The sequence below is a fragment of the Netta rufina genome, assembly GCF_964035555.1.
Source record: "Netta rufina genome assembly, chromosome: 27".
Classification (NCBI taxonomy): Eukaryota; Metazoa; Chordata; class Aves; order Anseriformes; family Anatidae; genus Netta; species Netta rufina.
The window spans coordinates 155,059-180,786 of NC_140151.1; the positions used below are offsets into that span (position 1 = coordinate 155,059).

The window sequence follows — 25,728 nt, forward strand, 5'->3', positions numbered from 1 at the left end:
GCACTGAAAACAACATTCCAAAATGACTCCCAGACAGGCCGATAGAAAATGCAATATTTTTATTTATTGTACAGAAGTGGTATTTCCTATTCTGAGGTCATAGATATTTATTTGAAGCTGAAGCATATGTGCATTAGTTATACTAAGGCATAAGCATCTACACTCCTGGCCTATTCATTCAGCATATAACTTGTAGCAGAGCTGCTTTTTAAGCTAACACTCTTCTTAGAAGTCAGCCCTGTAGCTTACACTGTTCTTGCAGGGACAGAGCAGCACTTGGGATGCTGGGTGTGCAGTTCTCCAGGGAGCTTGGTGCAGTCCTGGAGGAAGTGGAGTGTGCAGCTTCACAGTGCAGAAGTAATGACTTCTGTGTGTTACTACAAATGCCCAGACTGCTTGCCTTTGACCTGCTCTGAAGTATTTTACTCAATGCTAGATGCTTAGTTTGAGTTGAGCTCTTCTGTAGAACCGTCTACTTGAAAAAGCCACATCTGTTCTCAGTTTGGCTGGGGCCATAGACAGTGGTAGATCTGTTGTAATGTTTTTAGTGTGCAGCTACGCTTTTTTTTTTTTTTTCCTATTTGGATGGTGACTTTTAAAAACCCTTTTTCTCTAACCAAAGAAAAACAGTGGGGTGTGGGGGGTTGGGGTGGAGTGCTTTTGTTGACTGTACTGGGCCCACAGTAAGCTTCCTGGACTGTAGTGTGAAAGGATTCCAGTGCTTGGTGAATAATCCAGGATAACTCTGAATAAAGTACAGAAGGGGGGGAACCCCACTTGTTTCCTAGAATTACTTCTAAGCAAGTTTTGTACTTCTCAGACAAATTAAAACACTTGTACAGTGAGCTTCCCTTGTTCCCTCAGAGCAGGGCTGGGTCTGGCGTTTTCTCTGAGTTTGACCAAGGCATAAGTGCTACATCCATAATTAATTTTGTTCGTGCCTGAACAAAACCTGTTCAGCTTTTAGACTCTAGTTGTGAACAAATCCATCAGCTGTTGCTGATGTTTATAGTAACAGTGTAAACATACAGTCCTCTGCTTTTTGCTTGCAAGCTCTGATTATCTAATATTAACCTTATTTTGGAAAAACTTGAGTGTAGTATTCTGGGGTGGTGAGGTGGGTCTAGACTTCTTCCTCTTCAGCATCTGGCCACATACCCTTGGTAAGACTGATTCTATCTTTCTGGGTGCTGGGAAACTTTTTTTTCTGAAGCTGAAGGTCTGTTGCCATGCTAGAGCCACCTGTTGAGTCACTGCAAGCCATGCATTTTCCCCATTCCCCTCCAGGGAAGAGCAGTGACTGTTTATGACAATGCTAAACAAGGAACACCTGGAGAGGGAAGGTTCAATGACTGAGATTGCATGAGGAACACACTAAGAGCAGAGACCAATTTAAATGAGATTTATTGGATTGTATCACTGATAAATACAAAATGGCTAAAGTAGTGCTGTAATGGGGATGGCAAATCTGTGACAATCCAGTATTTCCATATGCAAAACAAAAAAATATAAACCATTTGTAAGACCTACGAGAAGGACAAATTTAGTTGGAACAAGCAGTGTTGTAGAGGGATCTGAGCTTAGGCTTCAGCTGTGCTCTATGAAACAAAAGCCTATGAAGGCTTTGTGGACTCTGGTAGGGGTGCTGTGTAGTAGGTGCTGATATACTGGTTAAAGCAAACTTACTATCTGTGGAGTGATGGCAGTCACAGGCCTATCTGTACCATGCTTTAGCTACCACATGGGAGACTGGTATAAAACACTAAAAAGTACACACAATGCATCCAAGCTGAAATAGTTCTTAGTGTTATCATCAAGCTAAGTGGCACTTGCTTAAGTGGTCACTGGAGTAATACTGTTTTATTAACCTCATCATGGTTCCTCATAAGATATACTTGAACCAGAAAAATACTATAAACAGAAAACTGCGTTTATGTCTTTGTTTGAAGTGACTATTTACAAAGAACTGGGCTCTGTCCCATGCAAAGGTTCGGATCAGTTGCAATATTGAACCAGTGCCCCAGAAGCCCCTCTGTGGCTGGCCTTAGCACAGAATTCATATAAATAGCTGGTAGGCTGTTGCTGCTTGGGAGATGAGGGGGAGCTTTGTGCTACCTTAAAACCACAAGAAACATCCATCTACCAGAGATAAAGTCGACAAACAAGACTAGTTTTTCTAAACCATAGGCTGCAGGCATGCTAGGAAGGAAAGCCATTTGAAAGCCTCATTGATGCCCCAGCACTGCTGGAAGAAAGTGAGAGCTGGGCAAGCTGAACTGCCTGGTGCCAGAGGTGGCTCCTGACCTGCTCTCTGGTGGGGAAGCAAGTGCAAAGTGTGTGGGGATATAGGGTGAGGGACGTACTTGCTCTCCCATCACTGCTTCAAGCTGTTAAACCACCTGGGTATAATTACAATTGAGGAGCTCAAGGAGGTGCAAAGTCCCTTGTGCAGGGGCTGGATGGGGTCCTTCAGTGTGCCCGTGGCAAAAGCAAGGTGAAATAATACTCCAGCTCATTGGGCTTCTGCGTGGATGCAGCTATTACTCCAGCCCTGTTATCAGCGTAGGTTTCCAGACAGCACTGGGGATCCTAGATGGGTTCTGTGAAAACTGTGCTTTGCTAGGGCTGTGGGCGTGTGGGTGGGTAAGGCAATGCTTGCCTAACGGCTCTGCAGAAACCGCTCAATTCCCTGCGGAAACCATTTCCAGTTCCCTGCAGAAACTATGACCCGCTACCTGCAGCAGCAGTACCTGACAGCCAGCAGAAATCATGCCCTGTTCCCTGCTCTGCTGCTGCTCTCAGGCACTTGCAGCCTGCCTGTTGTTACCTGCAAGAAGCAATGGCCTTTGGCCTCAAGGTCTCCTGCTCCAGAGCCTTTGCTCCTCCTGCCAGTGCCTGGGGCACTGCCACTTTGCAACCCTTGCTAGCCTGCAATGCATCCTCCTAACCTACTTAGATGTCTATGCTGGGGCAAGCACAGCTGTGTCCCCCTGGGGCAGGAGAATCCCACCTGCTGAAGCAGAGAGACCCTGATTGGGTTGCTGGGAAGCTGCAGCATGGCTGTGCTGCAAGAGGGGACTCCCACTGCAAGGGGTCAGACTGCTTTTGTTTGCATCCTGCAAACTCAAAGCCTGAGGCTCCTCACGGGAAATGCGCTGCCCCCTTTGCCAAGCCAGATTCTGCAGGAGTCACGCTGTGATTTCAGGGCAGGGGCAGCTGGGACACATTCTCCCACTTCTCAGGCAGGCAAACCTCCTCCCCACCCCAAAATCCCCCTTGAAAGGTTTACCCCAGCACAGTCCCCTGCTCCATAGGCCATGCATGCAGCCAACTGTTCCCTGACATCCATGGACCTGACTGCCTTTGACTTCTCCATTCCAGCAGCAATTCTAGGGCAAGTGGAGGCCAAATATGCCAACTCCACATTTTTAGCCCCAGCAGTGGGGGTTATTCTGCCACCAGCACATTCTGCTACCAGCAGTGATGCATTCACCCAGCAGAAAGGGAGGAAATTCAAGAGCATTACACTAAATGCTACTGGAGCAATGGGCCTCTGGGGCCACCACATCCTCAGTGTCACATAGAAAAATATGTCCAATTAGTTTTATATATATATATATGAATATATAAGTGTATATATATATATATATATAAATTAGAAGAAGCACTGCATGGAACTATAGTGTGGTCTCACTGCCCATGTCCCGAGGTGGCTTTTCCGTGTCAGTGTCCTCGTAGTCTGATTCCATCTCTATCTTCACCTGGGGCACAGCGCAGATCGGGTTTCGTGAGTAGTTAAATGCAGGAGACGATGGACACGAAATCTTCAGATGAAGCGTAATACTGCCCAGGAAGAGGGAGACATAGGGAGGTAAGCATTTCGCATGGGTACCTGATTAATGCCCCAGAAACCCCAGCAAAAGGCTCCAGATGCTGCTACTGCCATGAAAAAAAAATCATTAAAAAATTATAAAATCATAGAATATCTCGAGTTGGAAGGGACCCACAAGGACCATCAAGTCCAACTTCTGGTTCCACAGAGGAACACAAAATCCAACCACATTTCTGAGACAGTTGTCCAAACACTTCCTGAACTCTGGCAGGAGTGACCACTTCCCTGCGGAGCCAGTTTCAGTGCCTGACCACCCTCTCAGTGAAGAACTTTCACCTAACACCCAGCCTGAACCTCCCCACTGCAGCTCCATCCTGTTCCCTTGGTTCCTATCACCAGTTACTGATCTTTTGCAATTAGTATGTATAATCTGTAGGTGGAAAATTACACAAAGCTTTCAGAACTCATCTGTACATCTCATCCTAAAAATCTCTGCAGCTTTACCCAGTAGCATCTTATTGTCATGCGCCCTCTCACACTAGGTTTGGAACATGTTATCCGGTTCCCCTCCCACCCAACCTGCTTTGAAAAACATGATAGCCATGGCCTGCAAATGAAGGCAGCCAAAATACCATGGGATGCTGTAAAAATATATTCAGCTATTTCAAAAAAAAAAACAAACACAAAGTTGCCCAAAGACAATGGCAACTAGCTCAAGGTAGTGGCAAAAATGATTTCCAGTTGGGACCATTGACTGCTAAACCTAGAAATGTTTCACACCAGGGGCATGGGATCCGTAGGGATGGGGTCATGCAAGTGAGTGAGTGGTGGAGTCCATTTGGTGCTTACCTGCGATCCAGATCTGAACCATTTGGGGAAGAATCAGAACGCAAAGCTCCAGGTGGAGGACCTCTTTCCTGGGGGGACATGGAGGTGAAACACTTCCCAGATGAGGAAGGAACCCCACAGAAAGCCACTCCCCCACCCCACCTTGCTACCAGGTCTGGTGGACCTCAGGTGGTAGGAGGGAAAGAAAGCTCCTGTGAAATGCTGATTTTGGGAGTGATCAGAGAAAGAGAGGAACCACCAGATTCTGCAAGCAGCAGCTTGGGGACAGTAAATTAATTAGCACGTTAAAAACTGCTGACATCATGATGCAATCTGGTGCCAAGCTGGAATAAACTCACCCAGATTTACTCTTTATTTTATTTTATTTTATTTTATTTTATTTTATTTTATTTTATTTTATTTTATTTTATTTTATTTTTTATTTATGTATTTATTTATTTTTTTATTTTCCATGGCTGGCCAGCTTTGTGCCAGGTCACTTATGACGCTTTTGGAATGAGGTTGGGCCAAATTGCATGTATCTGCCCTTTTGCAACCTGAATAATGCTGCCACAAGCTCTTTGCCTCTTGCTTTTAGGGGCTCAAAAACCTTCTAAATCTTTTTATTTATTTATTTTATTTTTATATCTCCCTTAGGTTCAGCTCAGGGATGAGATGCAGGAGTCCTGGCTTTTCAGCCACACAGATTTTATTATCACCAAGTGTGCTGAATCCCATAAACCCTGCTTTAAATACAGCTTATAGCCAGCCCTCCCCCTAGTTTCAGCAGGATGAATCCAGGCTGTGTCTGTTTTGTGTATCGGATTAGTGCAATTGGCAGCTGCGCAGGCCCCATTGCTGAGAGTTAGGAAGCAACAGTTAGGACGAGAGAGGATCCCTGAGATCTTTACTTACGGCTGAGGCAATGGGGACCCCCATTTCGGGGTGCTGGTGGCAGGGGCTCCATGGGGATCTTTATGACTGAGGGAACTGGGAACTGGGGAAGAAAGTGGGGAGAAGCAGTGAAGGTAGAGAAGGGCTTGGGCTGCAGCTTGAAGCTGCAGCTCACCGAGGAGCCTGGGCAGGCTCCAAGTCTGCCCAGAGCACCTAAAGGTGTCCTGTCTCTGTGTAAGATTGAGGAAGTGTATAAGGATGAGGAGGCTTTGCTTTCCTCTTCCCAAATCAACCCACAGCACTTCTGCCAGGGAAAGAGCCTGCAGCAGGAGGTTGCACAGGCTAATGAGACTTTGTAACCATACAATGGGTGCCTCATCTATGGGACCTGTGGCCTTTTCATTAATTTTTATTTTTGCCATGATTTTTCAGCTTTCAAGGTGCTTTGAGCATCTCCTAGAGCTGCTGGTCAACCCCATAGCATCACTTAAAGCCCCTAAATCAGCCAGTCCTATATGCACAGAGAAATATCCCCAGAAGTCAAAGACATTCTTCCCGAACCTGGAGGTTTGTTCCAGTGGCACCATTCCCCTCCTAGGTGGGTCCAGCACCCCAGGGTGTCTGTGCTATTCAGTCCCCCACCCATTCCACACACACCTCCTCGTCACTGCTGCTGTCTCCCTTGTTGCCTTTCTTCTTCTTCTTCTTGTCATCCTCTTTCTTCTTTTCCTTCTCAGGGATGATGTTGTCAATCCAGGCCAGGTCATGTTGGGAGAAGACAAAATCTAGCAGTCGCCTCACCAGGATCAAGGCTAAAATCTAGGAGGGGAGAGATACATGAGTTAGGACCTGTGGAACATCACCATGGGGCCAGCCACACTTGCCAAAATTTGCTTAAATCTCAAAATCTTGTTGATGAGGTTGCAATAATGAGACTGCATGTGGAAATCCAGAAAGTTGTGTGTTTCTTTGGTCAATAAAACATAAGTGAAAGCAGCCTGGAGGATGCTATTGTGCAGAGCCTTACCATGACAGGGAAGATGATTGCAGCCACAGTGGATTTGAGGATCCAGAGCACAGCCAGGCAGACAATCTGCACCAGAGTGAAGAGGTGGATGCGGCGTAGTGGCACATGCCGAAGGAAGACATAATCGGGCTGGTGCTTGGCTGGCATGAGGAAGAGCTTGCAGCGGTCCCAAAACTGCGGCAGGGCAAAGCCTGCTGTTAGCTATCAGCTGCATTCCCCCCAGTGCAGGCTCCTGGTCACCCAGATAAACCCTCTTTTAGTGCCCAAAATGGGAGTTTAAGGCTTTTTGATAGTTTATGGAGGGATTTGGACGCATGCAACTTCTGAGGTCAAAAATCCCCATTTCTGCCCAGATGTGAAACCCCTTCATGCCCAGAGAGGAGGAGAAGTGCTTACCTGGATGCCATTCAGTGATGCAACGCCCATGTACAGAAAGACGCCATACAGCACTGGCATGGGGATGTACTAGGGACATGGAAAAAACATGACACTTACAACAGAAAAGGTAGCAGCTTACTGTTGGGGATAGGGACAAATGCTGGGGGCCATATAATGGAAAGAAAATTGCCCCAAATATCTGCAGAGCAATGGGGATGTTTTACCTTCAGAATCGGGGCCAGGAAGACGGAAATCCCTGTCAGCACAAATACGATGATGCCTGTCACTCTCTGCTCCCTGGAGTGGTGAGAGAGGCAGGATGAAGCCATGCTGGGTATACTCACTGCTGCATCTGGATCCCCCACCACACCCCAAGGAAGAGTGCAGCCAAGCCTTCCTCACCTGACACCCAGGAACTGGGGCTGCTCCCCTGGGGCACTGGTCTCTGTCTCCATCTTCAAGCTGTCGATGTGGGCGATGGAGATGACAGTGGCTGCCACGTACCAGGGCAGCCCCATGAAGGAGCACACAGCCATGAGGATGCCAACCCAGAACAGGTCCAGGTGGTAGCCTGCTGCTTTCTGCAATGTAGTACCCAGAAGGGTCAGGAGGGGAGATGGGGGGAACACAAAGAGCTTCATCTATTCACCATGGAGCCCAGCAAGGCAGAGATTTCCCTCTACAGCACCCTTCAACCTCCAGTACTCTCCCTGAAGAGCCCAGCATCACCACTGTGTATTACACACTGCTCTCATGAATTATCCTCAGCACCCTACATTACCACAGCACTCACTGCATCACCTTGAAACAACCTACATTGCTGCAGTGTCCCCCACACCACCCTGGTACACCCAGCATTGCTGCAGAGCACCCCACATTGCCATGGTACACCCTGCATTGTTCTCATGCACCCTGCATCACCCTGATGCACTCTGCATCACCCTGAAGCAAACTGTGTTTCTGCAGAGCAGAATGCAGATACACCCCATTCTGCCCTGATATAATCCAGAGGCAACCTTATCGATCTCTACAGGTACCTTAAAGGAGGCTGTAGTGAGGTGGGGGTTGGTCTGTTCTCCCATGTGCCTGGTGACAGGATGAGGGGGAATGGGCTTAAGTTGCGCCAGGGGAGTTTTAGATTGGATCTTAGGAAGAACTTCTTTACCGAAAGGGTTGTTAGACATTGCAACAGGCTGCCCAGGGAAGTGGTGGAGTCACCATCCCTGGAGGTCTTTAAAAGACTTTTAGATGTAGAGCTTAGGGATATGGTTTAGTGGGGACTGTTAGTGTTAGCTCAGAGGTTGGGCTCAATGATCTTGAGGTCTCTTCCAACCTAGAAGTTCTGTGATTCTGTAATCTTCATCACCCTGTGGCACCCTGCATCATCACCGTGCACCCACATTGCACCTACATTACTCTCATGCGTACTGCATCATCCTTGTGCACCCTGTGCTGGTGCATCCTGCATAGTCGTGATGCAGCCGGCATTGTCCTGCATTGCTGCACTGCACCCCACATCACTCTGGTACACCCTATATTGCCATCGTGCACCCCACATGCCCCATAGTGCAGCCTGCATCCCCCTATATTGCTCTGGTGCACCTCACATTGCCCTGGTGAATCCTGCATATCCTGCAGTACATCCTGCATCACTCTAGTGCAGCCCAGTACCTACAACATTCAGTGAGTTTAACTCCCTGGAGGCTTTCTCACCCCAAAAATGCAGCCTGAAAAGAAAAGGAGTAGCCTCTGCAGCACCAGATCTGCACCCCAAAAGCAGGTGCTTGCAAAGATGCACCTGATGCCTGAAATGATGCTGTAAACCTGAGTGTGGTGTGAGTCCTGGCTCACCCGTAACTTGTGCTCCTTCCTGTTGACAATGACAGCTGTGATCTGCTGGTCCATGAAGATGAGGATGGTAACGAGGAGGGCAGGCAGCGCACTTGCAAGGTATACCCACCACGGGTTCTTCCCAAAGGGAAACACGAACCACCCTCGGTCCACACGAGTGGGCTGTGGGTAGAGAGGAGTATGCATGCTGCAGCCGAACACAAGTCAGGGATGGGGAGGAAACCCAATCCCTGAAATTTCAGGAAGCCACACTTCACCCCAAATTCCATCCCCTCTGAGCATTATCTTATCCCATGTTCATCCCTGCACCCCATCAACACACATCTGGACCCCAACCACCCCAGCAGCCATGTGCCTCAGCCCCCCATTTTCCCCATATGCTCATTTGGACTGAGCTCTTCCCGCAAGGACTCCCCATGTCATGACAGTGATATCCCAGGTTGGGGAAGAGATGTTTTCAGCAACACCTCCAGAAAGGGATTTATTGCTTTTTACCTTAAAGTCAGTAGGCACTTGGAGCTTTGGGGTGTTCAGTCCAAAAAGCACATCCAGCCCCACAAACATTAGTATGGACATAAAGATAGAGAAATCACTAATAAGCTTACGCAGCTGCCAGGAGTGAAAGATAGGAAGAAAAGAGAAAGGGGGGGGGGAATAGAAAGAAAGGAAAGGAAAGGAAGAAAAGTCACAGAATTAGAATATTCCTCCAGAAAAGGCAAAGCAGTGTTTCAGAAGGATCCCAGACACCACATTTTCCCCCAAAAGGGAGAAGGGAACTCAATTTTCCCCCAAACCACTGAGGATCTGGAAGAGAGTGCAGTGAAGAGGCAAGGCCCCTCCCAGTGTGGCCAAACCTTGATGATACTGGGAATATGCAGCTTTGGGGTGTCCAGTCCAAAACAGGCATCCACACCACAGAACAGCAGGATGGAGAAGACATTGGAAAAATCAGCAATGAAGGCCCTGACCTGGAGGTAGATGGGAAATGGGGGTGGAAAGGGTGATTAATGGGATGGAGGTATTTGCTCCTGCATCTGCATATTTCCCCTCGGGTTTCCAGCTCTGCACACAGGTGGGCATAACTCACAAAAAGCTTTTTTTTCCCTTTGCATTGCACTGTGATAGTTTATACAGAATGCAAGAGATAAAGCAGTGTCTCAGTGTTCAGATAGGATTATCCTAATTGATATTAACATCTCCTTTTCCAGCAAATCACCTTACCGAAAATAGAAATATGGATTTATTTTCCCATAGCTTCTTGCATCCAGGAATGAGACCAGCAGTTCCCCTTTTTCCTACCTTTGGAAAAAAAAAAAAAGGGGCAAGATCCTGCAGAGCTAGTTCTTTTCTTACCTTGGTGGGGAAGTAGCGGCTGAATTTGAATTTCTTCAGTGTCAATGTCATGGAGTAGGTCCCGAAGAAGAGGATGAAGGACATGAGGGCCAGATCAGGCACAAATTTACAGGATTTCCCCACTAAGCTGCCACCATACTTGAGACACTCCTTCTTACTCAGCTGAGTCCAATCCAGAGCTGTTAGGTTAATAGTATTGTACTGGGGAGAACCCCCCCCCCAAAAAAAAAAAAAAAAGAAAGCAAAATTAGCATGTTAAGCAATTGCAGCATGCAAGGAAAAGGGGGCTTCAGTGTGCTGCTGCAGCTGGGAGCCACTCCAGCCCTGTAATCATGGGAAAACCCCAGAGCTGCTAATAATTTGGGCAAAAAGGTGGGGATTTGGTGCTGCTGATCCAAACCATGAACCCCAATTAATGTAAAGCCTGTATTTCCCCAGAATTCACTCCAAGGCAACATGCACCATTCCCTGGGTGCAATAGTCCCTTGGATGAGCTCCCCTGCTCCCATACCCCAATCTTCCCCATAGAGCAAGCAAACCCACTTACCAGAGAAATGTTAGTGGTGTTTGGTGCTACTGGAGCTGAAGCATCGAACAATGTCATGTTGGCTGCAAAAAAGAAGTTTGTTATAAGATTCTTGGCTAACATAGACATAACATTAAAAATGTCCAGGCTTCATCCAGAGAAGAACAGCTCAGCCTTGCTGAGCCCAGACTGGGTGGTGTAAAAGCAAACGTGGGGCTGAGTACATCCTCTGACATGTATGCAGGTGTCAGTGCCCATGAACAAAGCAGGATGTGGGGAGCCAAATCTTGTTTCTAACCCCTCAGCAACTTCTCCGTGATTAATCCCATGCACACCCTCCAGAGCTGGCCCAATCCAGAGATGCACTGGTGGACAGCACATCTTCCCCTTTGGCTGCCTATCCCTCTTGGCTGGCGAGTGCCAACAAGATTTTGGGGAGCTTCCTAGTGTGGGAAGCCACTGGCAAGTGGGGCTGAGCACTCCAGCTTGTGCTGCCACTCCTCCTTTCAAACCAAAAAGGTGGAAGGGTGAAGAAGACTGAAAAAGTAGCCTGTCATTTTTGGAGAGTCAGTACCCAATAATGCCCAATTTGTTGGTGGTGGCAGTTGCTTTTTTTTTTTTCATTAATATTTTTGTGGGTATTTTGATTTCTTACTGCAAAACAACCAGTAAAAAAACCCCACAGGGTTTTCATCTCTAGCCCCACAACCTTCTCCTCTGGTGCATAGAGCAGTTCCACTCAAATCTTCAGGTGATGCAGCTCCGTGGCTTCGGGAACACCCATGCTCCTTGTGGGTGACCTAAGCAGGGTCCGGCACTGCTCTGCCACCCCAGTCCCTCTGGTCCATCCTCTTCCTGCAGCCAGGTGGGGATTTTGGCAACCTGCCACCTCCTTCCCCAGTACAGAGAATTAATGAAGGAGAAGTGATTGCTGGGTTAGAAGCTGAGAAGCTGGCACTGCTGAAACCAAGCTCCAGGAAATGGTGCTGGCAAATTCAGGCTTCTTTACAGTATTAAAAGCATTTTCTATAACCTTTTGATATTACAGAAACTAGAAAATTTGTGATTTCTACAACCCAAAAGACAGTGTAGCATTGGAAGTAACTTAGAAGAGAACCTGTAAAGGCGCTGTATAAACCCTTCTATTGGAGCAGAGAGAAAAGTAAAATACATGATAAAAATAACAACAAAACCTCAAGAGGTACGAGTATCAAATATTAAAACAGCTTTAATATTTAGAAGGCGATACTCACTTGAAATTGAAATCAGCCCAAATTGATGTGTGCAGCAGAGACAAATATGGTACAAATCAGTTATAATAATCAAAAATCAGAACTATTAAAAAAAAAAAGAAAGAAAAAAAAAGGATGTAGGGGAGAATAAACACAACTTCTCAATATCTAGAGGAATGGAAAAGCTAGCATGGACAACCCTGCTTTGGCATCCAGAGCAGCAAGGGTGAGGAACCAGGGCCGGATTGCCAAGAAGCTGAAGGTTTCAGGGTGCAAATGCCTCTTGGCACCCAGACTCATCTCCCTGCCACCACTGGGGTTTGCTCTTGGTTGAGGCCAGGCTGGGGGCTCTGGAAGGCTAGGATGTTTCAGCCCTGGGGGTTGCATCAGAAACCTGGGCTAAGCTTTTCTGCTGGCCAGAGCTGGGAAGGTTTGGGTTTGGAAAGGCCGATGTTGTATCCAGGTGCTTCCCACTGCCTGTGGGGCTTCAAAACCCAATGTGATCAGTTCCTTCAGGACATGGTTGATAAACAGGAATTAAGGGAAAAAACAAAACAAAACAAAACAAAACAACAACAAAAAAAAAACAAAACACAACAAAACACCACAAAATCAAAACAATAAGAGACTGAACGTTATTTCCATCATGGCATGTAAGACAGTTGCAGTGACAGATGTATTAGAGATAGGCAATGTGGTCTTGGTTGTTTTTATTTCTTCACTGTCATACCTCTCTGCCTTCTCCACCTGCAGTTCCCCAAATTGTTATAATTTATACTTTTTATATGAATTCAGCTCATCTGAGAGAAGGTGGTCACTGGCATTAGCCCAAAACTGAAGGTCACTGTTTCCTTTCAGGCAGCAGTAGGAGCATCTGAGCTGTGATGTGTATTGAGGCTTGTCAGGCACATCTATCCAAGAGCAAAAAAGCAGTGGTGGCAAAAAAGCAGCGGTTTCACGGCAACTCTGAATTACAGCCGTCTTCAACTGAGCCACCATCAGAAAAGCCTATATCTGGAAAATGCATTGTTTTGCTTCCCCCAAAGAACAGCCTGCTTTAATAAGGGATTACAACTTTTTCCTCTTTTGCCCATAGTAGAAATTGGGTCAAAACCAGGGGAGCTGTCAAAAGACTGTCTTCACAGAACCTTGTGGTCTCTCCTTTTTGAAGAGTAGTAAGAAAGAAGGAAAAAAAAAAAAAGAAAAAGAAAAAACAGTCCAAGGAAGATTGCACACCCAACTGGAATATTCTGGGCATCCTGGACACTAGAGAGGACAAAATCCCTCCTCTGTACTTTCTGGAGAATAAGTTTCCATTGGTAGCTGGGTGGAGTTAATGATCTTAAAAATCTTCCTTTCTTCTTTCCTTTTTATTCATCCAGACCCGGTTGCTTCAGGCTGATGTTTTGGCTCTCCAGCACTGTTAACTGCATCCCAGCAAGCACTGACATGCTTGGCTGCAGGGGACAAGGCTCTATTTCCATAATCTTGCCCCAAATCACCCTCAGAGGAGAAAGATGAGGTGTCTCTGGCCCATGCCCACTGGGTAGCTGACTCCTTCAACGTCTTTGGCCAGTGATCCAGCAGGTTCTACTTGCTGTAGGACCCTCTGCTAGTGCCCCCCCCCCCCCCCCCACTATCCCCGTCCAATGCTGAGAAAGATTTGTACTCACCTGGGTCAGGAGCAACACACTCGCACTTGTACATGGTCACATAGTCTGGCTTGAAGTCCGAATTGATGGGGTAATACTTAAAGGCTCCTATCATCTTCTTGATGGCATCATAGATGAAGATGAAGCTGATGAGGGTGGAGAAGCCTTCCTCTGTGAAGCGTGTGATGTACTTTATAATGAAGCTGGCATCAGTGGCCACCAGGATAAGGCACTGTAGAGCAGAGTGCAAGCCGATCCAGAGGCGAAACTCCATGTAATCAATGCCGTTGCCTCTGAAAGCAGGCACAAAGCAATAGGGGTCCTATGAGAGTGCACAATGGGCTGAGGGTCATCCCCTGTCCAGGTACAGAGGGGTTATGCCCCCCCGGCATTATTCAGCACCTACTTGCTGAAGTCAAAGAGCAGCTTCTCGAATATGAGGATGGGGCCGGTGCTGCTGAGGATAATGAGTGGCTGCCCAGCGAAGAGACAAAACATGGAGCCCGCCATTGCTGTGCCAAGGAAGCTCTCCATGACACCCTGGGGACAGATCAAACCCAGGTTTATGGTGGTGCTGTGCCAGGTTACATCCCCATGGACATCCCATATGGAGATAAGAATGAAGGACTCATACAGGGTAGTTTGGGATCGTATTCCTTTGCTACTGGTATTGCTGTTGAGATGGGTTTTCCCACCCTCTCAGTATTCAAGGCCAACCAGTCCCATTTGTGAATAAATTTCCATCCCTAGCACTGAAAATTGACATGGCACAATGGGGGCAGAACCCAGCCCATCCCAGCTCATCCCTGCTTTCCATCACCAGTTCAAAGTGACCCTGTCCTTGGACTTGACCTGGTAGTTGTCTGTAGCATCTCCAAGCAAGCCCCCAAATGTGATGGCATTGGTGATGCAGCCCAGGTAGATGAACAAAATGGCAGAGATGGACTGGATATGAAAACCTTCATAGAAGTCGCTTGGGAACCAGGGCAGTTTCCTTTTGATATCCAAATAGAGGCCACCACAAAACCTGTGGAGACACAGCCAAGGACAAGATGCATATGCCCTCAACCAAAATATGTACAGCACTGCACAGAAGACTGTGCCTGTAAGGAGTTCACCTCTCTCCGCCCCAGGAGAACATGGGGTGAACCAGCAGGAGATGGTTATGGGTGCCAATGTCCTCTGAGGTTTTTTGGGTGTCTGGGTGATGCTCACCTGCCAGTCCACGCAAGCTCTTCCCCGATTTCATGCACTTCAGGCATCTCCCCATCATCACTGCCTCCTCCGCCGCTCCCAGCACCTGCCCCACCGGCTGTCCCATTCATCTGCCCCACCTCGTTCAGCGAGAAAACTGATTTCCTGTGGGAGAGTGTCCATAGTTGGCCGTGCCACCTGCCTTGCCATGCCTGTCTCTGATATGGGGCTGAAGAAAGGAACAAGGCCATGGTGCAGCTCACCACCTGCACTAGGGCTTGGGTTCTGGGGGCAAATTTGGAAAGATAAAGAGCTGGATTTTCTCAGCCCAGAATGGTGGGGGCTGAGGGTAGTGCAGATTATGTGGAGTGGAAATGGCTCTTAACTGATATTGGGGATATCACTGTCATTGGGTGATACTGCAGAAAAAGCAGCATTTCTGGAAAATCTGTGGAGAATATATCTAGGGATGAGTGCAAACAAAGCATCTGTCTTCCTCCAGCATCTTCAAATGGGAAAGACAGGGATGGCCACAGGGTTGGGACCAGCCCCATGTCTCCCACACACCTCTTCTCAGCTGAGGGCACTTTTTTTGGTGGCTCAATCCTAATATTGGGGTCCCACTCGCCAGGTGGCAGAACGATGACTTCATCCAGAAATTCATCGATGCCGGCAATCAGGTCTTCCCTGTCCCGGGCTTTGTAGGCAACATCGCTGAAGAGCTGGGGAGTCAAGAGATGTGTCAGATTGGGGGTGGTCTCCTACACATATGCTGCACATTGTTGTGGGTTTTTAAAACTCATTCATTTGGGCAAAAGGATGAAAATTTCTTTTTTTTTTTCTTTTTTTTTTTTCTCAGCTCTGAGCAAGGGACGCTCCCAGTGAGGGTCAGGTTTTGCATCTACTCACATCATCCACCATGAGGGTTGCAATGGCTCTGCCAATCTCGTTGTAGGATTTGGCTTTTCCTGCAGGGCCCAGGAGAATAAAGAGGAATCTGGGAGAGGAGTGGGACCACGTTGGTAAGCTTGCACCACCAGGACCCATATTGCAAGATCAGCTCCAGACCCAAGGAACTGGGCTCACCTGGTGGGGACGGGCACCTCTGTCACCCCTCCTAGCATTGTTGCCTGGAGGAGCCGCACGAAAGCCACAAAGGGTTTCTCTAGGAATTCCACTTCTCCTACCAGCACATTGGAGGCCTCTGCATCCTTGGGGATCTTCTTGATGAACTTGTTCTTCAGCTGTTGGGGAAAATGAAGTGGGGAAGGGAGTGTTTGCTAAAATGGCTTTTCCCCCTTTTCCACACCCTGACTACAAAAGCTAAAGCTGCAGTATCAAGCGCAGACTGCAGACTTCAACCTCTTGCTCTCTGATGTTCCCAGGATCTCCTGGGGAATTTGAGAGCCATATCCATGAATAAAGCAGTGAGAATTTGTAAACCTGAATTTCTTCCTTATTCAAAACCACCACGACACCCAAGATAAACTTGGAAGTACATACTCTGGGCTCCCCAATGCAAGCATGCAACTTGGTGGTTTGCAAAAGGTGCTTTACTGCACTGGGATTTAAGCAAGAAAAGCCTGTGGCAATCCCCAGCCTGTCCCTGAAGAAAATCTGAGCCAAAAATACTGATCCTGGAGCAAGCCAGCAGCAAACCTATAAGTCTGTTTGCAGGCCTGCAGCCCCAGGCTCCCTAAAGGCCCCGTATAATGCCGAAACGCCACTTGGTACTGTCCATGGGCGGCTTAGGCCAATGTTTCTGCAGCTTGTTTCCCCACATCCCATTCTTAGAGCAGATAATGCAAGTAGGAAACCTCGATCATGGATTTATTCTCCTTGTCTCTTCTCCCCTGCAGCTCTTTCATTACTAGTCTAAAATGGTTCTATACAAACCCAGGAAGGGTGTTATTATAATCTATATGCCAGCATGAGGGAAGGCATGTGAGTTGGGCAGCAGGCTCTCCCTCTCTAATCCTTTAAACCCAAATGGAAGAAAAATAAGAGTAATAAAATAACTCCTCCAACGCAGCTTGGAATAAGCAAGAGCAGGAGTTAACAGTGACCACTAAGCTTTGTGTAACGCTGAACTTTGTAGCATTAAACCCAGCATTCTTCAGTACTAAATGCTTTACATATTTTGTGATTAACCCTCTGTATCCCATTGCTGGAGGCTTATATTTGGGGTTCGTTACCAGGCAATCTGATTCCTTTACAGCATTAATTTAGGAAGGTGCTCTGGAAACCTTCTGCCTGCACGTTGCCTCCCGTGTATTGCGGCATCCCTGTCCTGCCATTGCACCCATTGCACCCACTGACTAGGTTTGGGGATGTGCCACCTGCTGGATGGCAATAGGCACGTGAAGCAGACAGAGAGGACATGCTCCCTTTCAACACACAAAGACATATTTTAAAGCCAGCCCCAAACAGTGAGACCAAGCTTGGAGATGTTACCATTTCTTGGGAGCCATGAAGGGAGCATGAGCCCCAGAGCATCATGCTCTGGCAATCAAAGAATATATGAATTTCATCCAGTGAGGATGTCCCTGAGGGCAAGGCAAACACTTATACCGTACTGTCCCTTTCAAATCTATGCCAGATCCTTCTTTCCCTACTGTCTGCATTTGCTAATTAGCTCCTGACTGCCAGATTTCAGGCATTACCCCCTGATCTGGCAGGTGCAAAGGTACTCAACTTTTGCAGTCTCAGCCTTGATGCAGACTTTCCCCTGATCAGCATCTTTTCCAGCTCCAGAAGTTGCATCTCAATCACATCTACCTTTTGGTTCCTCACCAAACACCTTGTATCAAATGCCTCCATGACTGAAAGTAGTAGGAAAACATCAAAAGTATTTCCAAGGACCAAATTGCAAGCTGCATTTCAATTTTCTGTGCATTTTGATTGCAGAAAGCATGCCTATATGACACATGCTTAATTACTCAGTTTCTCTTGTGGACAAGAGAGTTTAAATGCAGAATGAAACCTTTCTGATACATAGTTGTATGAAATTCCATTCAATTTTTCCTTAGACTTATGCTGAAATCATGCACAAATAGAAACACAGCAAAAGTCCACATAACACATCACCAGATCCCAGCTAAACAGCCTCGATGCCAGGAGGGGGCCAGGACACCTTGTAAAAGAATGACACAAAAACTTGCTAATATATTGCATCACCAAGAAGAGATCTGTCTGCAAATTGCCCAGGGCAGCCTGACTGACCTCCTTCCCAGCTCTCCTCTGCAAAACAATTCAATGGGAAAAGCTCCCTCCAGACTAAGGTTTGCATGAAGAAACTCACATCTGTCATATTGCAACAGAGGAAAAATTGTTGCAAACTGCCTCTTTACTTACAGATTGTTTTCCTAAGGGCTGTATTCCTGTTTGCAAACACAAGTGCTGGTTGGGATTTACCCCAAGCAAACTGTTTGTACCCAGCAATGGTGCTGAGCCAAGATTCTTTTAAGATCCCTGCACTCTGTCAAACACATTTCCTATCCTATCAATGGGTTTTAAACATGTTTTCTGTACCCCAAGGATTATAGAATCATAGAATCATTTAGGTTGGGAAAGACACTTAAGTTCATCAAGTCCAACCATCACGTAAGACTCCAAGTCCACCAATAAACCATGTCCCTTAGTGCCATGTCCACACGTCTCTGAAATGCCTCCAGTGATGACAACCCCACCACTTCCCTGGGAAGCCTGTTCCAATGCCCAAGCACTCTTTCCATGTAGAAATTCTTCCTGACATCTAATCTAAACTTCTGATGCAACTTGAGGTCAGATCTCAGCTGTATCAGCATCTTTGCAGATCCCTAATTCTGTGTTCACCTTGCTGGCCCCAGCTCAAGCACAGTTATTGACCTGGAGGTGTTGGTCAAAGGCCAAGGGCATCCTTGCCTGCCTCAGAAATAGTGTGGCCAGTGGACGAGGCAAGTGCTTGGCCCTCTGTGCACAGTACCGAGACCGCACCTTCAGTGCAGTGTTTTGGGACTCTCACTACAAGAGAGATATTATGTTGCTGAAATGCATTCAGAGAAGAGCAACAGAGGTTGTGAAGGGACTGGAAAACAAGTTGTATGAGGAACAGCTGAAGGAATGGGGGCTTTTTCGTCTGGAGTAGAGGAGACTGAGGGGAGACCTCAGCGCTCTCTCCAACTATGTGAAAGGAGATTGTAGTGATATGTGTCGGTCTCTTTTCTCAGGTGAAAAGTGACAGGATGTGAGGCAACAGCCTCAAGTTGCCAAGGAAGATTTAGATTATATGTCAGGAAGAATTTCCTGATGGTTAAACCCAGGGAACTGGTGGAGTCCCCATCCCTGCAGGTATTTAAGAGATGTGTGGACGTGGCCCTAAGACACATGGTTTGGTGATGGGACTCAGTAAGTCAGACTGATGGTTGTACTTGATGATCTTGAAGGTTTTTCCAAGCTAGATGATTCTATGATTTTATGATTATTTCTGGGAAAGCTTCCTTAAGAATTAACAAGGATCAGTATGTGTATTAGTTTCATTAATTAGGAATTTGTGTGTGGTTACTGACTGAGTGAAACTGCACAAGGCTCACATGGACCTTAACTATTACTGAGTCTCTAACACATCATGATGCATTTGCAAACAGGACCATAACAGCCAGTTGTGCTGGAAATTCTCCTCACTGCATCACATAAACACTTTGGGGATTATTACCTGGTCAGTGCTTGGTGTGTCTGAGATATCATTCATGCTTCGACTTTGTGCATGGCCTGATGGAGACAAGAGAGAGAGAGAGGGTGAGAAAACCACTCTGTGGTATGCAGCTGAATTTCAGTACCCTGTGCAAGAAGAAAATGGTGCAGGAGGACTTTAGTGCAAATAAAACATTACTTAGTTTAGCTGGGCTTGAAAGCTAGGTGAAGTAAGATAAAAGCCCAATAATAAGAGCTCTTCTAATAACAGTCACTCTGTGGCTGCACAGAACACATCTCATTCACGGCCACAGAGGGGAGGTGTGGTGTGATCTGCTTGCAATCACCCTATGTCACACTGCAACTCAGTTTTTTTTCCTACTTCTTTTAGGATTGTTCCAGCCTCCCTGCTGCCCATCCTGGCTTACGCAGGCGGCCGTAGCTTGTGCTCTGCCGCATTCTCAGGTCCTCAGTGGAGCGGTGGAAGGTGGCGCCAGCAGCTGGGCTCCGGACAGGGCTGCGGTCTGGAAAAAAGAGAGGCTAGGGGAGATGTGGGTACCACAGGGAGCTGCTGTCTGAGTGATGCTAAAGGCAAGTGGCCAGGCTGAAAATCATCTGCCTAGTGCTGATGTGATCTTTCCAGTACTGATATACCTGCAATTTGCTTTTGCCTCCACTCTCATCCCTATTATCCCACACATAACAATTTTTCCACTAGCAAAAAATACCCTTTCCTGCCTTAACCCATGTCTTTTCTCTGCAGAGGTTTCATGCAAGGAGCCTGTATCACCCCATGCCCCATCAATGCTCTCTTTGAGGCCATAAAAGGCTTCAGAAGGGCAAATTCTGTTTCTTAGTAAGACCCAATGTTTTATTTTGCTTTTTAGACCCTTAGTTGTACAAAGAAACCAAAATCTGAAATTTGCTATGAACTTCATTATATTTACATTAGCCACTACCAAGCTTCATGTAAATATTTCTTCTCCCTAAGCTGCTTATGATTCCCATTTTTATTCTCAGATGCTTTAACTGAATTAGTTAGATATAGACGGTCCATTTTTTCTCCATGCATTTTCTGTGACACAGAGTTTTCTCAGGAAACCTCCTGTATTCTCAAAGTGTGTTTTCTTTGGGGAAAACCATCTGGACCATGCTTTGCTCTGCAACAATGAAACACCAGTTGCAACCACAGCACCCATCCCCATTTTCTTCAGAACTCAATATTAAAGCTGCTATAAAAGATGGTAAAATTTTTAATAGGTGTGACCCTGTTTTTCAAAATGCCAGCAGTATTTAGTCTGGTATCACAGAGTTCTGCTGACAGAAGAAACATGAAAGACACCTCTGCTGTGCCAACAGCCGTCTTTTTAACTTTGGTGCTACTCCTTGCTAGCTTGAAGCAGTGCCATCATCTCAGTGAGGCACTAGAAGAAAATGAAGGATTCCCTTATTTTCCATATCTACAGAGAATAATCACAAAGAATCCAAGTTATTATCCATTTTTAGAGCTTCTGGGCAAATATTAGCTCAAATATCTAGTACTCAGACATGGATGATGGCTACTTCGAAACCTGGAGATGCCCATGGGGTGGGAATATTGTTTATTGACCGTCTCTTTTATGTGCACTTAGGGCTTGCTGTTTGTGTCTGCCTGGGGAGCAACTGAAGCCTCGCAAATCCTGGGCTCCACCAAATGACCTCCATTTAAACCTAAGTAAATAATCTAGCATGAAAACAAACAAATCTCCTTTTATAAAGGCTCAAAAATAGGCAGGTTTAGCTACGGAGCAGACAGGGTTTGCCTGTAGGCTGCTTGCCCCTTGGCCAAGTGACCGCCAATGCAATGTCCATCACACAGTTCTGGTGTCCGCTGCACAGTGCCTTTGTCCATCTCAGCAGACAACGCTGCTTTTCAGTCCAACTATCTGCCACTCTTAGGACCAACAGTGACAAAGCTTTTTGTGTCTTTCCTGCTTCTGTAAATAGTTGTGTGTCCCAAATGGACAGGTTTCCACCTTTCCTTCTCCTGAGATTGACTGGCCCTGGGCTTGCTAACTGAAGACTCAAGGATGCAACTGGGTATCAGTTGGACCCCAAGCACTCACTCGTGTTAGAGGAGACAGACTTGCCGATGTCAGCCAAGGACCTATGGATTGGCTTCTTGGTTTGGTGACGGTGCTTCCTGAGGAGCACATAGCTTATCTTTTCCCGCAGCTCAGGTTTGAGCAGACCATCCTCAATCTGCTTCTCAATGACATCATCTGAAAGCACCAAATGAGGGAGACAGTCACGCCATTGAAAAATCTTCCCCCCTCCCAGAAATCTAGGGAGGTCAACATTTATTGGACCAATGTAATGGCTCTCAACACCCATTTTCACTTATTCCATTGCAAGTCACTGATATCTGCTGGCTTGTACCTATGATCTGGGGTAAAGAGTAGCCATCTAGGTCCAGGAGCACTGTTCCTGTCTGTAGACATGTCCGCAGCTCAAAGAGGCTGTGCAAAGACAATGTGGACACGTGGGGTTTGCTCCACCTTTCCCCGCCTTCCTCAACTTTTTCTTCAAACTTTATCCACCTGAAATGACAGTAGCAGCCATGAGAAGAGACATGGAGGTGAACTGTTGTATGAGAAATAGAAGAGAATTGCATTTCCTACACACATAGTGTTTACTTTCAGCAGATAGGTTTGCAGGCCTGAATTAACTCATTAACTCATCCACTCATCCTGCAAAATTTTTGCATATTACTCAGGATGGGAAAAGGAGAAATTAAGTAACATCATCAGACAAGGTGTCACTTGCAGAATAGAGTAAAATCACTTGTCTCCACCTCTGTGCTCAACCCTGCAGTTTTGACACTCCAGATTGCTCCAGCAAGACTTGGGAGGTTTTCCCATGGAAATGACCTTGACTTGCCCAGGATCTGTACTTGCATGGACCAGACAGACCTTCTTCATCCTTCTTCATCTCTATGCATTCTATGCATCTCTATGCATCTCTGTGCATCTCTGTAAAAACCCAGTGCATTGGAAATGTTTTTATAATGTCTTAGCAATGTTCAAACTTCATCATGGGCAATTCATTTCCATGGGAGGAGAGGAGAGAGACTGCAAACTCTTGTACTTTGGAAATAAGCCCTTCTGCCTTCATTCCTTAATTTTACGAACCAAAGATTTCAGAGCAAATCTGGGAGCAATGGCTGATTTCTTGCAGCAATTGGTGATATGTCAACTTGGGGAGAAAAGCTGTTTTTTTTTTTTTGTTTTTTTTTTAAAGGAGGTTTGGATTAGTCTTGGCAGGGCTTAACCTTGCAACTTTTAACTGGTACAACTTGGATTTGGACTCCTGCCGCTGCAGAGGGCACAAAGAGGATGCAGGAGGAGAAGGGCTTTTGGAAATCTCTGATGGCTCACAAAAGCTGCAGGGGAAGGACGGGGAGAGCTTAAGATTGCAACAGCTCCATTAAAAATTAAAACTTTAATTTTAATAAATTAAAATTATTTAATAATATAAATTATTTAATAATACAAATTATTTAATAATATAAAATTAATTAATTTTAATAAATTAAAATGTTGTTGTAAGGAGAAAATGCAAGGTGTCTCTATTAAACAAACAAACAAAACAAAAAAAAACCACCTGGGAGTGTTACAAACGGCATATGCAAAGGACATAATCCAGAGTATTCAAAAATACAAAGTTTGGCCCTAGTGCCATGGTTCCAAAGATCCCCACTCTTATTTCTTTGCAGAAATCCCTCCTCCAGCCTTTCAAACAACTCGGCTTTTATTGGGAGGAAATTCAAGCTTCTCTCTGGCTCGGCCACAGTACCTGCTAAGCTCTGGTGTTGCTCACCCAAAGCTGATTAAATTGGTTTTCATTTTATTTTGCTCCATTTTCCTGATGAAAGTGGGTTAGCATGCACATGGGGTGGCAGCTTGATGATGACAGCTCCTCTGGACAGCGTGTGGGACTTGAGGCATGTCTCCAGAGGCACCTTTGCCCTGGGATCAGCACCTTGTAATGCCTTTTCAAAACTCTGTCTCCCTGCTGTGCTCAGCTTCTTTATTTCCTTCCTGGGGACTAAATCCCACCACGTGTTTTAGCCACAGGTAGCATTCCCAACACCAAGAAGCTGCCTTTCCACAGCTCAGGAGGTTAAACCTTTCCTTGGTGGAGAGCGGAAATCTGGCAATTGAGAAACCTCCATCCTACTGTGAGGAATTTGTAAACCTGCATGCCAAACCCTTCCTGATGAAAAACCCAATATAAGTGCTGATTTTTTGCACCTCTGAGTTATTTTTGGCGAGCAGGGTGAGGTGTGTATCTAACACAGTCATGCAAAACCACGGGGAAAAATATGTATTATCAAAAGCCTCCCTTCTCAGCATGCTAGAGAGGAGTCATCATCCCATTGATCACTCTTTCAAAATTCTCACTCAGCTCAGACTTCATCATCAATCAAATCCTCCCTGCAATGCTGCCTTTTGAGCAGAGATATTTAGGATGCTAGGGAAAAAAAAAAAAAAAAGGTTTTGAGCAAAATGTTGAAGATGCCAACCACTTATTGAGGAGTGGGGCAGCTCTAGTAAACCTGCCCCAAAATCCCGGTGCAAAGAGATAATGGGATGCTGGAGGAAAGGATGAGTGGAGAGGAGTGTAGCAGCGAGGAGGGCAATATACAGGTGTAACTAGGAGTGGGAAAAGATCCAGCTCTGGGGTTGATACAGCCCAGGGAGATTTGGGAGAAGATGGGAAATCTTCCTCCTCTCCTCCTCTTCAGCAAAGACCCACAAAAGAGCAGCCATGTTCTCTTAATTTCTGTTATTGGGCATGGCAAAAAGCCAAAAGGACTGAAGCTAACCTCATTAAATGATGATTATCCACCAACCCATTCCAAAGGGCAATGTTTCCACCTAGGAAATTTGGGGTGGGAGTCTATGGCTGATGCATTTTTGATCCAAAGAACTGCTCCTCTCACCTGGCTGACTCTTTCCATTCCATCTCCTCACCATCATGCTGCAGTGTGTCCATCTCTGTGAAGAGTGTGGGGTTGGGAGGCTCATCATCATCACCCAGGATGTAGCGGAGGCGTTCAGCAGCCGGTGACACTAATGGAGAGGAAAAGATTTGCTGAGATGCCCCAAGTCAGCCCCATGCAGGAAGCCCCCAGTGAGAAAAAGCGATTTTCATGGCTATTTAGGATGCTGGGGTAACACCCCCGTGAAAAAGAAAAAAAAAAAAAAGCGTTGAGCAAAACTTTGAAGGTGCCAAACAGCTATTGAGGAGTAGTGAAACTTTAAATAATCCTGCCTAAAAATCCCTGTGCAAAGAGATACTGGTTTCTGGAAGAAAGGATGAATGGGGAGGGGTTGCAGCAGCCAGGAAGGGAACATGCAGGTGCCAACTGTGAACTGTGAATTCAACCACCACTACATGCAATACAATCAAATTCTCCTCACAGGAGCATTTTTCACTCCATTTCTGTGGAATGTCCCACATTCTTCCCACCCACTGAGCTTATCTTTGCCAAGTCAGAGCTGCCTGCCATTATCAACCAAATCCCTGTCTGACATTACACTTGCACTGTATGCATGAGCACTCAGTGCTTTCACTCTGTGTCCCAGTAACCCTCTTCAAGGGAAATGATACGAATTTATGATTTCTACAGGAAAATCCACCTTTTTTGCCACAAACAGCAGGCCAGGCTGGGGTAGGCCTCCTGTGTGTTTTAGGAAGCTGAGCTACATCACATCAACTGCAAATCTCCACAGCTCAGAACATTTTCAGTTGTGATAGGGAAAGTTTTTGTCCCTTTGAAGTATATAGCCTGAGCAGATATGGGGTGGCTGGGACTGCTCCCTCCCCTCTCTCCAGCTGCCCAGTTATTCAGACAAGAGGTTAATCAGCCCTACTCCAGGCTCCATGGAAATGGTGTATTTTTAATAAAATCTTGGGTCTTAGCCCTCACCTAATACAACAGGAGTTAATCCAGCTATGAAAATGTCTTTGTTAGCAGAATCCTCCTGTTCTCAGACCCATGAATATGAAAGTCGGGTAATACGGTACACAAGGAAGCAACTAATTAAGTTGCCATGTGTGATCAGAGGAAAAGCTTGAGTTGCTGCTGGAGCATTGCCTTGTCCTGCCATCAAATCAGCTGAAGCCCAAGCCGTGGTGCAGGGAAAGAGTAGGATGTCCCTTGCACTCCAGCTGAGCCTGCTTAACTGCTTAAGCACTTTAAGCCACACCACCAGGTCTAAAGACCTGTTGTCAAGACCTTGCAC

General features: G+C 46.3%; 2 protein-coding genes across 2 annotated transcripts in view; one reads left to right on the top strand and one right to left on the bottom strand.

The window, feature by feature from the left end:
• The window catches only part of MTHFD2 (methylenetetrahydrofolate dehydrogenase (NADP+ dependent) 2, methenyltetrahydrofolate cyclohydrolase), a 13,151-nt gene extending 6,601 nt beyond the window's left edge, over positions 1-6,550 (top strand). The window contains exon 9 of the mRNA XM_084302403.1: positions 6,292-6,550. The gene's annotated coding sequence lies outside the window, so the exon portion shown is untranslated. The remainder of the gene's footprint in view (positions 1-6,291) is intronic.
• Positions 17-24,490, bottom strand: SLC4A5 (solute carrier family 4 member 5). Its single transcript, XM_084302402.1, has 23 exons — positions 24,423-24,490; positions 21,857-22,017; positions 21,544-21,699; positions 19,867-19,962; positions 19,461-19,516; positions 15,854-16,011; positions 15,677-15,764; positions 15,335-15,489; positions 14,789-14,932; positions 14,426-14,600; positions 13,980-14,113; positions 13,595-13,866; positions 10,711-10,772; positions 10,164-10,364; positions 9,665-9,778; positions 8,811-8,972; positions 7,362-7,540; positions 7,184-7,256; positions 6,978-7,046; positions 6,582-6,755; positions 6,212-6,373; positions 4,682-4,749; positions 17-3,843 (listed from the first exon to the last, which is right to left on the bottom strand). Exons 1-23 carry the CDS (start codon positions 24,473-24,475, stop codon positions 3,678-3,680), a joined length of 3,078 nt encoding a protein of 1,025 aa, XP_084158528.1. The 5' UTR covers positions 24,476-24,490; the 3' UTR covers positions 17-3,677.
• Positions 24,491-25,728: the final 1,238 nt, after the last annotated feature.